Raw genomic sequence first — 15,536 nt, 5'->3', positions numbered from 1 at the left:
TGCAGTGTGTTTGGGCAGTCAGAAGATTGGCCAGTGCTGGCGAGAGAGAAGCTGGAGTGCTTGTTTGCAGCAGATGGGTTTAGATCTCCTTTGGAAGACTCATCTTGCATTCAAATGCCGAGAACTTGAGTTTTATCTGTTCCAGTCGGCTGCGGGGTTTGAGTCACCTTTGCCAGAGTTTGAGCTGGTGGTCACAAATCTCCTTATACAACCAGGGAACCGGGACCACCCTACAGGGCTGGATGAAAAGACCTACAAGCCCCTAACTAAGCTCCAGGAGTGGAGCAAATCCCAGCAGCAGGAGGTGGGCCAGTTCTCCCGGTGCTGCTGAAGGTGGCTGTTGGAGATGGGCAATTAAACCTCGGGTTGAAATGTGCTGTTTCCAATTCTGCATTTTCTGCTTTGCAGTTTGGGATTAAAAATTGCTGCATTTACAGCTTTTCCATCTAGCAAAGCAGCAAGTTCTGGTCGCTACAAACTCCCAGTCTCCGAAAACTCCGCTTCCCCTTTTCTTCTCTCTTTTCTCTCTCTCTTTTTTTTTTTTTTTTTTTTTTTTTTTTTTTTTTTTTTTTCTCCTTTTATTTTGAACCGCCCCCATTCCCTTTTGAATCGGTGAATGAGAGAATGTCTAAAGCCAGGGAAGTATGGAAAGATTTCTTCCCTGGAGAGGTCAGGGTGGGGTGGAAAGCGGAGGGGGCTGCAAGGGGGCAGTTTGAAAACAGGAAACCATGTGGCAGTGAGCATGCAGGGCCCAGCTGATGTGAATGAGCTATTGAGAGCACAGAGACTCGCTCCGGCCCCGGCATTAGAAAGACAAAAAACTTTGGGGTTAGTTTTTTGGGTTTTTTTTCCCCCAAGAAAAAAATGCTCTGCCTTTCAGGCTGGAATAGAAGAGGGAAGATTGTATTTTCTGAACGACTCGTTGCTGAGATGTTTGCTGTGTGTTGCAAACAAACCAAGAAAAAAGTAAATGGCTGATTTCCCTTTTTTTTTTTTTTTTTTTTTTTTTTTTTTTTTTTTCCCATGTACACTGATTAAATCATAAGTTTCCATTCCTGGTTTAGGAAAGCATTAACTTTGAAACTGTCTTTCATTCACCTGGCCTGGGGGAGTAGGAAGAGTCTTTTTACCTCTCGAAAAACACGTCCCTTTGCTCTCAGTCTTGTTTTGGACGGAGCAAACACACCAAGTGCCTGCAGCCAGAGGTGGAAGAGGCTGGCAGAGAAAAGCTGCTGCTTTTCCTTCCCCCTCTCTCTCCTCCTTTTTTTTTTTTTTTTTTCCTCTCTCTGAATCATGCTCCCACAACTGCAAAGTAAATTTGAAAGCTGGGAGAACACTGGTGCAGGACTAAAAAGGCAAGCAGTGACGTCCCAGCCCAAATCAGGAGGGAGTGGCTTTATTTCATTATTTTCTTTCCTTTTGCCCAGTGCTGTCATTAGAAATTTAAACTTAACGCAAACCCAAGCCGTCTTGCCCGGTGAACAGTGAACTGACTCGGAAGGAGGAAAGTACTTTTATTTGTTGTTTATTTCAGTGCATGAGAGCATGAAAAACAAAACACTTTGGTGACAGTACTTACATTGGATACGGAGATTGGTTTTTTGTTTTTGTTGTTCTTTTTTTCCTGAATTAGACCCGTCGTGGCTGAGCCTACCTTCTGCCTTTCCACTTGGAGCGTCAGTATTCCTGCTGCACACATCTGGCTTTTGTTCTCTTTTCGGGCAGGATTTTCATTCTGGTGCTTTTTGGATATCAAAGTCGTCTGGAAAACATTTTTTTATTATTATTACTGTAACAGGAAGGCTGATACCATTCTTAGCAGTCGCAAAAAAAAAAATAATAATCCTATACGTACAAAGCTGTCTTCAAATATCTTTTGTTTGCTATAAGTTCCTGCATTGCCTGTATAAGCAAATCTGTTCTGAGAAGACTTTATCAGCCGGGCGCAGCGCTGGGATTTTCGTTTTCCTGTTAAGAAGCTCGGGCAGGCTTGTGTGCTGAGACACAGGGACTGCTTTGAGCACGGATGTGAGAGCTCTGGGGCCGTGGTCAGCCCGGGGTTCATGGTGGGCTCTGCTCCTCCACTCCCAGCACTTTGGACAAAATGTACGAGCGCCACAAGAGGCGATACAGCCTGTGCGACATTTCCAAGGTGGACAGGACTGTAGATGTTGTGTTGTTAAAGGTATGATGTTTGTATATATTTATTTGTGGGTTCCCTTCCTTATCTCCAGGGGATCAGTCTGTTCCTTGCTGTATTCTTGTCCCTTGGGGTGATGCAGAGGGGAGGGACAGGTGGAAGAGCTCTTGCTCTTCAGCATGGAGATGATTTTGAGTGTTATCAAACCATATCTTGTCAAATATTGTCATCTCTGCAAGTAGATAATCTCTTGTGGCATGCACTCTTTGGGAGAGCTCCCTTGCCACCTTCCCTACCCTCTGCCCTTCAACAGTCCCTGGTTTGAAATCCCAGGTGGGTTTTTTGTGTGAGGGGAAAAGGGTTTCCACTTCCAGTGCTTGCTTTTGAGGTTGAAAGGCACATGTTCCCCAAAAGATGCGTTCTGCCAAAAGAAAGTCATGGTGGATCCTCCTTTGCCTCTGTTTTTTGTTTGCGTTAGAAGGGTTGCTGTCAGTCTTGTTGTTTGGGTGTGATTTTGTCTGAGGATGGGTTGGAGCAAGAATCAGGAGTGGCTCTTGGCTAATTGTCCCTGTGTGTTCCTCCTCTAATCTAAAATTAGCAAGTGCTCCACCAAATGGCACAATGGCAGTCTGGGAATGTCCTGTCTCTGTAACAGCTTTGTGGAGCTTCAGCAGTTTCCTGGCAGAGTGGATGGAAATAGGAGAGAAGCCAGAGGGACTGCAAAACACAGCCCAATTCAGAGATCTTAACTGCTGGAAGAGCATTTCCTTTCCCTCTCCCTTTTTCTCTTTTCTCGTTTTAGCTGAAGCAGTGGCTTTCTACATGATGATATGGCTTTCTTTTTTATGACTTTTGATTCATGCTCTTATTTCCAAGTCAAGACAAGAATATATAACCAATTTATTTTCAATTAATTCTTGTTCTACTTTATGTGCACTAAAATAGACCTAGCTCTTGTTAACTTGCTTAGTTATGAATGAAAGTGTTTTCTTTTAATTCAATGTACCCATTGGTTTTTGGTGGCACAGAGCTCTAAGTTGTTTTCTCTATCAGCTCAATTGTTTTGAGTATTTTAGAACTTTGATGTTACTGATGCTGCTTGAGAATTGGATCCCATGATACTCAGTCTATAGACACAGTATGAGTCATTAAAAATGTTGTATTGTGCACACACTACTTCTGTGAAAGGACTGCTTAATAGTTCTTGGGAGGAGACCTGGTACCTCTGACAATCTTGGCTGCCAATAAAAAGCACAGTCTTTTTCTTTATGGATAGTATCTGAATGCCTGGGTTGAAATACAATTCACTAGAATTATCCAACTTCAGTATTTCTGATGTCATCAGTTCCTTAAATTAATTTTTGTTCAGCAAAGCTTAGGTTTTATAACAAAATGTGGCTCCTGTTAGTTCCAACTGGTATTTTCCTAATTGTGTTTCAGAACTGTGGGTTATACTGTCTGTTCCTGCAAATGACTCAGTGTCCATATATGTGTGCCTGTGTGCACGCATTGCTGCTCCCAACATGGGCTGTACAGCCTGCAGATGTTTAAAATAGGAGGGTGCTGGTGACAGCTACAGCTACAATCAACTCTAGCTCGGTTTTCAGTCACCGGTCATGTTTTCTCTGGATTCTATAACATAACTGGTAGATGGAATTAAATTTTGATGATCTAAGGATCCAAGCCAGCGCTTGAGTGCGTCAGTGGCAGATCATCTCTTGACGTTAATGGGACTTGGATCGGGCCCTTAATGAGGGAGCTGGGGGTGGGGTTTCTGTTGGGTTTGGTTTTCATTAAAATACTGAAATAAAACTGTACCTTATCTAGGCCAGTGTATTTTGGGGAGTTAAGAGGACAGGGTTTCTCAAATATCGAAAAGCAAGTACATGTCCCTAGAAAAAAGCAAACCCAAATCAGATCCATCAAGACTGTTTAAGCTGATGAAATTTTAACAAGATACCTGCAGAGCACCAAACAGCTTTCAATTTGGCTGCAAGTTGACTCAGACAAGCTGTCATTTCTTGAGTAGTAGATGAGTATGTTCTTTGCTTCATCTTAAGATAGGGAACTCAGTGATCATAGAATTGTTCAAGTTTAAAGGAATTTAAACTTGATCATTGAGGCCAGCCATTAACTCAGCTCTGTCAAGTCCACCTCTAAACCATGTCCCTCAGTGCCACGTCTGCACATCTTTTAAATACCTCCAGGGATGGTGACTCAGTCATGACATAGGAAAGAATCAGCTGCTGAAAAAGGACAATGGGAACATGTGGTGAAGATAGAAGATCTTATGCCATTTTGGGTACTAAATGTTTATAGAAGAGACTATGTTTGCGTTCATTGCATCCATTCTTAAATACAGTCACAGAAGAATTTTTGGTTCCTACTCATTATTTTGCAGTGCATGTGTCGTCTGAAGGGCCACTGTCTTAAGGCTCAAATTTTCCATGTTTAGATTGAGCCTGAAACAGTGGCTTGTGAAGTTATGAAAAAAATGAACCTCAGCAATTTTGAGGGTTGATGCACACAATTTTTTTTGGCTTTAGCACAGTTTCTTCCTCCTCTCCACATATGAAAAAGCTAGAGGCAGCAGGTTACCAGCAGTGCCCCAGTCCCTGCTGGAGGTAGGACTTCATCCTAGGAAGAAATTCCTCACTGTGAGAGTTGTGAGGTCCTGGCACAGCTTGTCCACAGAAGCTCTAGGATGCCCCATCCCTGGAGGGGTTCAAGACCAGGTTGGATGGTAGTTTGAGCAACCAGAGAAGTTGGCCCTCTCTATAGGAGAGATGTTGGATTTGGATCATCTTCAAGGTGCCTTCCAACCTAAATCATTCTATGATTCCATTATTCTGCGTCCTTTACTGGCTGCTGCAGCAATGCAAGCTTTATGAACTTGGATCCTGAACTTAGTGAACGCAGGGAAGCCTGGATGATACAGAAATGACATAAAAAATTACTGTCATTGTTCATGCTGGGCTTGCATTGTAGCAGATGAGGGAGAAGTTGTGGGGTGTGTGGGATGTCTGCTTGTCTGAACATTCTGCTGAGCAGCTACGTGCAGGGTAAAGCAGTCTGTGCTATGTTATTGCAAGCCCAAAATGGGAAGTCTCAGTGTGCCCATGTGTGCCTTGGCAGCCCTGTCTCATTTTTGTGTTGTGTCTGCTACCACAAATAAAACTATCTAGGGACAGGATACAAAAACCACACTGGCTGGCACCTTGCAGATACATGTAAAGTCAGACAGGCATTCAAGTGGGGATGAACAGGCAGTGCAGTTACAAAGTAAGAATTGGGCTTGCTTTGGGAATGGGAGACTGAGCAATTGCAGCTGGACATGTTTTCTTACAGTTTTTGCCTATATCTGCATTACACCTCTGCATGTGAATGCTGAAGCTGGTAAGGGTAGGCATCAGGAGTAAGTTTTTTTCACAGTTGGGGCAGTGAGGTTTGATTTTTCTGCTTTTCAGATGAACCAATCCCATCCAGCTTCAAGCTGAAGATCAGAACATTATTCGTGAAATTAAAAACAGCATTAATATTTAATCAAGATATTTTGAAATTAAAAGGACAGCATTATTAATTAGTTGTTCTGCCTCCCGGCTGCTCTGGTAGCTTTACTCCAACACCAGCAAAGATCCTCTGGAATGATTCCTCCCTGTTCAAGGCAGAATATCATTTACAGCATCCTAAGTTAAAAGTAGGATGTGGAGAAGTCCCTGAGTTAACTGAAACTAGGCTTCCTTACATTTTATGTTGAAATTTTTCTTCCTTATTGATACATAAGCAAGTTCATTCCCTTCTTTGGAGTTGTTCTGGGGAAAGGATGTCCCTGGCTGATGTGTATGTGGTGTTCATTAAATTTGTGGGCCTAAAATGACTGAATTTTAATCCAGCATCTGTCCATGCTGTTCTTGTCATTGAAGAACAGAAGGAGAGGTGTCTTTAGAATGATATAGAGAGTTTTTGAGTTTTTCTGTTTGTGTCTCATGTGGAATTACAACTGGGAGGGCAACTTAAATGAAATTACTGTGTTTTCACATTAGGTACATACATGTTTGTGCGAATTTTGCTCCCATGCTAGTTAAGAGATGAATTTTTTTGCAAAGCCAGTGCTGTTATTTTTGAAGCTTAATTAAAGTCTATTGACTTTTAGTTTTACTGGTGGGGGACATCCCAGTGCCAAGGACTGGAAAATGTACTTGGGGCACACGTTCATTTTCCCAGCTGGGACTTTGCCGGGGGATAAATGCACTCTAGGAATTTAGTGTTGCTCTTGCACCATAAAGAGCTAATTTATTCAGTCATGTAACATGTCCTGTGCTTGTGGGAGCCTTTTTTGGTGAAATCCTTTAATACAGTTTTCTATAGCAACGCTGGCTTGTTGCTATGAGAGAGGTCAGTTTGGACCTCTGAAAAAATGTCCTGATATGGTGTCACCAGCTCTGTAAAGGTAAAAGACTCAGTGTAGCATATTCACAGAGCTAGAAGAAAAATCTCCAAAGAAATCATTGCAGAAATGCAAGTGTTGTCTCTTTTGGCATACATTTGAGAATGTCTGTGTTCTGCATCCACCTGTTAATATCTTCCCCCAAAGCTAAGAAAATACACAGGGAGATTACCAAAATAAATTAAATAAAAAATAAATATGGAATTTGCAAGCAAATTGATATGTCTGATCTTAATATTGTCTGGCAAGATGATTGCCAAAGCAGTGATTGTCGCTCTTGATGCGAGTTTTGTGTGTGTGGAGTCTTTCTGCAGCAGCAGATGTTGAAGGAAAACAGTGGAAATTCCTTCCCCAGATGCCCCATCCTTCATGCTCCTTTTCAAAGTGTTTCAGAGGATCTTGAAAGGTGGTTTTTGTGAAGGGGTAAATCAACTGTTGCTTTACTTTCTAGTGCAGGAATTGCAGGCAACTGGATAATTTCACTGTAAATGGAATAGTAAAGTTAAAGGTTGGTCAGCATAAACATTGAATTCCAGTTATGTGTACAAATGTCTTTAATTCTATAGGAAATTATCAGGACCAGAAAATTCCTAGAAAATAATTACAGTATGCATAGAACTTTACCAAAAAATATAATTGTATCATTTCTGCCTATGAAAAATTATTAAAATTTAATTTGGAGTATTGCTTTTTTTTCTACTACTTTTATTCTACAATGGAAATTTAAAATTGATATTGCTCAGTGTGGTTCACAAATACTTAATGATACACTAAGCAAGCTACAATTACTCTCCTAAATATTTTCCTATGTGCAGTAGTATCTGGTTTTAGCTGCAAGGTAAGATCATAGTCTGGAAGCTGGGGAAAATAAAAGGAGAAAAATGGAAACTTGCACATTTAGGACAAAGTTAAAATAATAAGCATGGAAGATGAATCTCTAGAGATATGCTAGGAAATGAAAGTTAAAGTCATCTGGTTCCTTGTGCTCTGGAGATGTTGATTTATATCACGACCAGTGAGGTTGACAAGTGCAAACTTTTGCAATAGCAAAAGATTTCCTGAAAGGTCAGTGTGTTCTCTTTATTGTGAAATGGAAGGCAAGAAGAGTTAAAATAAAACCGGAGGGAGAGAAGAAGGACTTTTCCATGCTGGAAATGTAGGAGAGGTACATAGGAGCTGGTAGTCTCCATGGCCCCCAAGGTGCCTGTTCCTCGTGAGCCCCCACTACACGGCTCTGCCCTAGACATTGTTGGAGGGTCTTTGAGAAGGAGGTCCTGATCCTGGTTTTATGGGCAGGCACCACACTCGAGTGGATTAGATAATTCCTTGTCCAAGAGCAAGGGGAGAGGAAGGAAGAGCCTGGGAGTAGAGTCTGGGTCGGTCACTGTTCCTGCAGGACAGAGGACACCTCAGCCCGGGGTGTCTCACAGCTTGCCCAGCACCATCCTTTCCTTATGCATTAAGTCACATCAAATTTCAAGTTCTGAGCCTGCAGGAAGACGTCCCCAAGAGTCAGGAAATACCTGTGTGTGCCCAGAAAGAGCAATGGAACCATCTGCTGCTCTCAGCTCCAGCTGGTGTCCTAAAGGCCTCATTGAACATTTAGCCTGCTGGTGTTTCACAGGCAAACAGAAAATCCTGCAGGATTCAGTCTTCGCTGCCTGCCTGGGGATGTGCTTCCATGATTCATTCTGTGTCTGAGCTGCAGATAAACACATTCAGGCTTCTGTATGGAAAAATAACTGGTTCTCTCCTGGCATTTCTTCAAAAGCTGTGTATTGAAACTCTGTTCCCAGAGGCTGTTTCATATTCCCTCTGCCACTGGAACAGCACCGCATCCTCAGCTCCCACCGCAAAGACTTGGGAAGCCTGGAATCAGTGAGCTATAATCAGTGTGGGCAAGCAAGAAACTGTGGGGCTTTTATCATCTTCTGTGGCCACCAGCCTGTGGTCCTGTTGTTGGGCTTCTCTCAGCAAAGCAAGAAACTGAGGGGAAAAGGGAGGAATTTTCTCACATGTAATGCACACGTGTCTGCAAAATCCCAAGACTACCTCATTTCAAATTTCTCCACACTGGTTCATTCCCCAGCTCCTGATGCACTGTCAGATGCTTTTATTAAAGACAATTTCCTCTCCAGCTCTTACTGTCTGTACCTGTCTAGTCTTGAGTAAATACAAGCAGAATTCAGGTGTTGAGGAGGGGTCCCAGTACTCAGTGTTGGGGTGTGGATAGTGGGGTTTGTGTTTTGAATATCTGTGGACCACCCAGTTCCCCAGGAGTACACAGTAAACCTCCTTCAAAGCCTGTCTGGGCTCGTTTTGGCTTAGGGAACACTTGTATATAGTAGTGGTTTCCTTTGTTTTTGTTTTGTTGGTGATTATTATTTTTCCTGGATTAGGGCTACTGAGATAAATATTTAGTTTCTAATGCTTATTTTGTACATAATCAAGTGTATCTGTAGCAACACCTTAAACCTCAGTGTTACTCTCTCATTATTTTTTTTTTTATAGAGAAAAGCAGACGTTTTCAATACTTGGCAAAGCCACAGGGCTGAGGAGAGAGCTGGCTGGGAAATGGGAAAAATGCTCAAATCTTTTTTGAAAAAATGCCAATGTCTATAATGCATTTTCAGTGAATGACTCAATTGGTTCTATTAAAGGAAAATATATAATGTTAATTCAGCCTAATATGGCTTATTCAACAGACAGCTTGAACTTCTTCCTATTTTGCTTTCTTACAGCTAATTATTGAATGGGATGTTTAATTACTGATTTCCAGTAGTGGATATCAGTATAAATCAGGAGTAGGTCCTTTGAATTTGATGGTGATTTGTTTAAAATTAAGAAGGGTGAGACTCTTCTTGAGGAGGAAGGAGGGAGGTGCAAGTCACTCAGAAGGAGACAGAATTTGATTTTGTATCTGAAATGGGTCATTCCTTCATTTCTGTGGACTTGAGCACATTTGCATTTATCCTTCTATCTGTGTTCAGCCTCAACCTCTAGATTTGCCTTTAATAAGATGGGAAAATGTGGTGCCAATTTATTTTGCTTTGTCTGGAGAGAAAAGACTAATAGCATGATATTTATTGACTTTACAATCATAAAGTGGTATTTATTGACTTTGCAGCTCTTTTAAGACTAAAAAAAGAATAAGTTCTGTGGTTTAGATGCTAAGGTTAGATACCACACAGCGTTGCTGAGAACAGGGAGTGACTTCTGTTGAAAGAATTAGAATGTGACCCACTATCTATGCAACAGCTAAAATGCAACATCCTTATGTCACTTTGGAAAGCAAAAAGAATATTGTTTTGAAATTTTACTTACAAATCCTTTCTCAGACTGAAGGCTCCTTCTCTTTTCCTCACTGCCTGTCTTGTATATAGATGTATTGTATGTAAAAAGGAGAAAATGGATACACAGGTGTGTGTGGAGCAGAGGTGCAGGGAACACTGGGATCTTGGATATGTGGACATAGAGGAGTGTGATGGGCTCTTGGATGAATTTCTCTATAATGAAGTCAGGGTCTAAGTGCTACAAAGTGCACATCATCCCTAAGAAAAAGAGCCTGCAAAATTCTGTGGAGCTGGGAGAACATCCAGGTGGGACCTGCACTGAGGTCACCCCGAGACCTGACTCTGGTGGAGTTCAACATCTCCCTCACCTCTCCTGAGAGACTCCTGCTCATTATTCCTCTCTTAGAACTTCTCTGTTCCTTCCCTGTCTCTGTCAGCAAGAGCTGCTGTCTGGGGAAGGTCATGGCATCCTCTCCACTGGAGGATTTTAAGGGCACTTTGGGTTAGAACCTCTCAAATGCTAATTAATCCTAACTTGGTGCAGCGAGCAGGGACTAGCTGACCTGTCCAAGGCCCTCCCAACCCCATTTTGTCATCGCACAAGTATGGAGGAGGACAAAATCTGAGGAAGAAGAATGTGCTGTAGCAAGTAGCTGCCAGGTCTGGGGGAGTGCAGGGTCGCCTGTGTGGTGTGGGGAAGAGGACGTGAGTGGAGGTGCTGGCAGGAGCCCCTCGGGTGACGGACAGGGGACACAGCCAGAGCAGGGAGGAGCCAGCCAAGGACTGCAGTAACACATTCCATGATCTCAGTGACAGAGGAAACAAGGACGTGGGTCATTAGTCAAAGCAACAACATCAGGTCAAGGGTAGGAGAGGCTTAGTTTTAATTTATTAGGGAAAAAAAAATAAAAAAATAAAAAAAAAATAAAAAAAAAATAAAAAAGAAGGCAAACCCAATGCATTTCATAACATAGGAGAAAGGAGAACACTGGGTGGTTGGGAGTACAGCAAGGAACTGCAAAAATAGAACAGGATCATGGAGATGATTTGAACACAGGTCAGAGGCAAAAAGTAAATAGTAAAAATTCACTAGTTGAAAGGGAGGAAAGGCAATTATTTCAGGAGATTAAAAGAAAGCCAAAGTGAGGGTAGGAGAAATACTTGACATATAAAATCAGGCTAAGTTATCCATTTCAGTAGCTTTCTTTTAGTTACAACTTAACACGTCAGATCCTGTGTGTTGGGGCAGGTCAGGAGAGGATATAACTTCTGGTTTTGTGTTGTGGGACAGGTGAGATTTGCATGCATTTGACAGTAAGTAGAGACTTTTGGCTCAAATAAATGGCAGAGAGAGTAAAGGGGCTTCCAGAGTCCGCCAGCTGCAGACAAAAATGATGGGAAATGAACGTTGGATGAGCCAAGGGTTGTGGATATTCCAGCAGACTTCTGAGTCAAAATGTTGGACAACACAATCCGAGCGAGGAAGATGAAAGCACAGGCAGAGAGAGGAGGAGGCTGAGAACAGATCAGTCATCCTTGCTGAAAGACTGGGAGTCATGGAAAAGGTGAAGGACGGGGTGAGGTGATAAGGGCTGATGTTGAAATAAACCATGTGATGTGACTTAGTGTTAAAATGGGCGTTTCTATCATCATCATTTCAGTTAATGCAAGCCCAAAGTGTTTCTGGTTCTCACCATGACTTGGGCACTTCCCAGGCCCTTGTTTTCACATCACCAGAGCATTTTGCTATCTCTGAGCTAATTATCTGTACAGCAATACGGGTGGTAAGGAATTTGTGTTCTTGAGGTAGTGAATAGAGGCATAAAGCAGAAGAGTGTTTTCCTGCAGTCCCGCTATGAGTGGAGGTGGGACTTGAAGCCAAGGTTATTCAGTCCTCTACTAGTAGCTTAAACACTGACTCATCTTCCCTCTGAACTCCTTCCTTGAGCAGGAGCCACCATCAAATCAAACTTTCCATGGGGAAATAAAGGGTTTTGGCTTATTCTAATGGTTTGTTTAGAGATACAGAAAAAAAAAATCATATATTACTTTTGACATTTTTATTATTGGGAAAAAATTAATCCTTAACTCTGTGTGCTGGTTGATGCAGAGAGATATTGGAGAAGAGACTGACAGAGGTGCTGATGAGAGTGGCCTTTCTCTGATGTGCTGTGATGTGTTTTCCAGATAAACCGTGAGAGCTGGTGTCCTCTGGAGCCATGTCCCGACCCCTCCCTGCTGGAGCGCAAGCGGACACGGGACTCTGCAGGTGAGCTTTGTGCTGGGGGCAGCTCCAGACCAGCACCCTCCTCCTCCTCCTTTTCCTCTTCCTCTGCCTCCTCCCCCTCACCTTTTCTTTTCCTTCTCTCTCCTGTTTTTGACATCCTGGCCCGGATGGGGAAAACACATAAATTAAAGAAACTGTGTAATGACTGTGCTGTGAGTCATTGTTAGCACATGGCTGCAGCACTTGACTAGCAGGGAGCTGTGTGGTGTGTCACCATCTCAAATAACTCTGCATTTCAAGTGCTTCAGTATTTTGATTTCTCCCCCCCACCCCAACTTTTTTTTTTTCCTAAATAAACTTGAAAAATGTTGCAGAGGGCACACAGATATGGTTTCTAGCTAAAAGGATTATAGGATAAAAGAAGAAAAGCCAGAAATTTGAACTGCTTAATCCATATTTAGACCCAAATCAGTGGCTTGAGCTTTTTAGTTCCCTCCCACCCCGAAAGTTGCCATGATTCCAGGCTCAGGAAGAAGGAAGGCTGTTCAGAGCCATGGTTCCCACACCCTGCCCACCGGCTGTGCCAAGCTCCCATCCCAGCCCTGCGTGCTGCCTGGTGCTTTCTGGCTCTTCCACTGGGACAGAAAATCTAGTCTGGGCAAGCTTCAAAGAAGGATTGGTGTCCAAGATAAGAAAAAAAGCATTTCCTTTCACTGGATTATGCATGTTTGGAACAAATAGAGTAATTTATCAGGGCCCTGAATAGGGACTTTGCTCAGGCTGATCATGGAGAGGAGGCTTCTTGCCCTGCTGTCCTTATGAGCAGTGGTCTCACCCAAATCTCCAATTTATCTGAGAGATTTGAAAGAAAATGACTGAGTGTCAATGTGAAATTTAAACTCAGTCTTTCAGACTGTAGGCTAAGAAGGGATGGTATGGGTTAGTGACCTGAGGGGTTTATCCTAAATAGAAGTTCTAACTCACATCAAAGTTAAGTAAATGCTTTTTTACTTAAAAAAAAAAAAAAAGTGTTCTGTTTAGAAGAGTTGTGAACAGTGAATAACTGTTTTAAGAGTGTCTTTTTAGGAGAACCTATGTTACTGCCATGTCTCTTCTTTACTAATTTTATCTGTGAATCCTGTACCTCTTGATACAGTATTTTTATGCTTCAGGCAAGAGTTACTGCAAACAATTTGTGTGCAAAATCACGTGCACTCATTTGCCTTGCCAGATCTGTAATCACATATTTCTATGGATCACTATCAGTTGCACAGCTATTAATTATCTAATGCAATATTAGGCTATAGAAATATAATATTAATTATGTAATTAGGTAGCTGTATATACAAATTTATATTAATAATTATAGTAATATGTGTCTGTAACACATGCATAAAGAGATGGGTTTTTAAGTAAATGTGCTGTCCAAATGGACTGAAGCAGCAGAAGGATCTGAGGTTAGGCAGCTTCTGGCCTTTCTAGAAGTAATACTGTTACTGCACAGGCATCCTCCTGCTGCTCTGCTCTGCTGGGCAGTGTAGACAGGGCAAGAAAAATCTGGCAACACTTAACAGCAATAAAACCATGATCTGTCAATGTGGCTAACTTAAAAATACAGCACTTGATAAGGAATTAGGTCTTTTTCATCTGTTGAAATGACTTGCAAGGACAGAGACCTCAGATCTTAGAAGGTAACTGTGGAAATTGGAGCTTCTTGTTCTCTGTCAATGCTTTTGAAATTAAGTGTGCAGAGGAGTGTAGCAGATGCCTGGTTATCGGCATGGAATTCATGGACTCAGCCCTGGCTTGGAGGACACAGGAGTTTGGAAAATGTACAGAAGAGATTGCTTGGAAATGTTCTTCCTTGGGCTTTTTTCTCTGTATTTGTTTTTTGCCTTTATATTCTGCACAGAAGTGTTGCCAGGGGTGTGAGACACAGAGCCTGGCTTTGTGCAGTGTCTGTGCAGTTCAAAACAAACCCAGAGAACTGAGAAAAGGGGAGGGAGAAAATGGAGAAAATATGCACATCTCCAACCAAACATAAAGGAGAGTGTAAGGAGGAGAGGGTTTGGGAATGAGTTTCTCAGGACAAATGATCTGAGGAGTGTGGAGGGGTCCCCATCACCCTACTCGTCATCCTTCTTCCCCTCTTCTTCATCTCCTCTGCCGCTGGGAGGCTCCTCCAGAGGAGGCTTCACTGCCTGTCGTGCTTTATCCTCAGGGTGAGGTATCCATCCTTCAGCACATCTGAGCTGTCCCCACTGATTTTCCAGTGGAACGTGGCTGGAGCCCCTTTGTTTTTCAGTCTGGGCTGTGGACATGCAGTGCTGGCTGCCAGCTGGATGGACGGCACCTGGCCCGCGTCCTCACAGCCGCTCCGTCTCTTCTTTCCCTTAGTTCCCCCCCTTCTCCTCTCCCCTCCCTTCTCCCCCTCGGTGATGGAAAAGCAGTTCACATTTTCCAGGTTTACTGAAAGGGGAGCAGGAGCAGCTGCAGGATCCAATAAGTGCTTTTCCAATTCTCCAGAGCGTGGAAATTCCTCTATGGGGTAATGGGGTTTCCAACTGGCTTTAACTCCCCCTGCCCTAAATGAGGACAGCCCCATCACTATCACAGAAATGCCATTTTCTCCAGAAGTGGAGTCACTCCCATCAGTTGGGATGTGGCTGGGGTGTTCCATGGCTGCTGTCAGGCACAGATTAAGGATGGGGAAGGCAAAGAGGTGACCTTAAACTACCCAAACCTGTCGTCCTTTCACTGATGTTTAAGCTTGATGTCGCCAAGGATGGAGTTAGTGAGATATAATTTCAGAGTGAACTCATATTTTATTGCTCTGGCTCTTCTCCAGACAGCTGAGCACATTTTGGATCTGTTTAGTTAGAGGAGGTGCAGAATAGCACCTTTCTTTAAAAAAAACCCAAACAACAACAATTAAATATTGCTAAACATTAGAAAATGCTGGAAAATATTTTGAGCGGGGAAATATGAGTGTTCAGTTTTTGCCAAAATTGTCATTATTAATATTTTGCCTGAAGGGTGAACAAATAAAATATGTACAGGTGTTTCTTGTCTGTTAAAGGTTTTGGAAAGAGGGCTTTTGCAGGAGCTGCAGTCTAGTTCTCTACTCCTGATTAACCTGGTGCGAATAGCTGGAAGCATGTGAGAAGAATATATTTCAGTGTCAGGAGTTGTGAAAGCTGAGAGTTTTTAAAAGATTACTTAATTTTTGAATCTTGAAAAAGTAAAGCTTGTCATGGAATTCACACTAGTGCTTTTTCAGTAAGGAGTGTAAAAGAAGCAATTAAATAATTGTCCAAATATGCACTAAAAGCACCTTGGCATTTAGAGGGAATTGATTCTTTGAGAAAGAAGGCAAATATTGACAAGTTATATTTTTATATTTATTGAATATGAATCTAATTTGGCAGT

General features: G+C 42.4%; 1 protein-coding gene across 12 annotated transcripts in view; it reads left to right on the top strand.

The window, feature by feature from the left end:
* Positions 1–15,536, top strand: part of AKAP13 (A-kinase anchoring protein 13) — a 206,436-nt gene that overhangs the window by 132,866 nt on the left and 58,034 nt on the right. For all 12 annotated transcript variants that reach the window (XM_083870764.1, XM_083870765.1, XM_083870767.1 and 9 more), the window contains one exon: positions 12,068–12,149. In XM_083870764.1, coding sequence (XP_083726890.1) covers positions 12,068–12,149 — 82 coding nt within the window. The remainder of the gene's footprint in view (positions 1–12,067; positions 12,150–15,536) is intronic.

The sequence above is a fragment of the Zosterops lateralis genome (genome assembly GCF_965231275.1).
Source record: "Zosterops lateralis genome assembly, chromosome: 13".
Lineage (NCBI taxonomy): Eukaryota > Metazoa > Chordata > Aves > Passeriformes > Zosteropidae > Zosterops > Zosterops lateralis.
The sequence above is the reverse complement of the archived record's forward strand: the minus strand, read 5'-3'. Positions and strand labels throughout refer to the sequence as shown.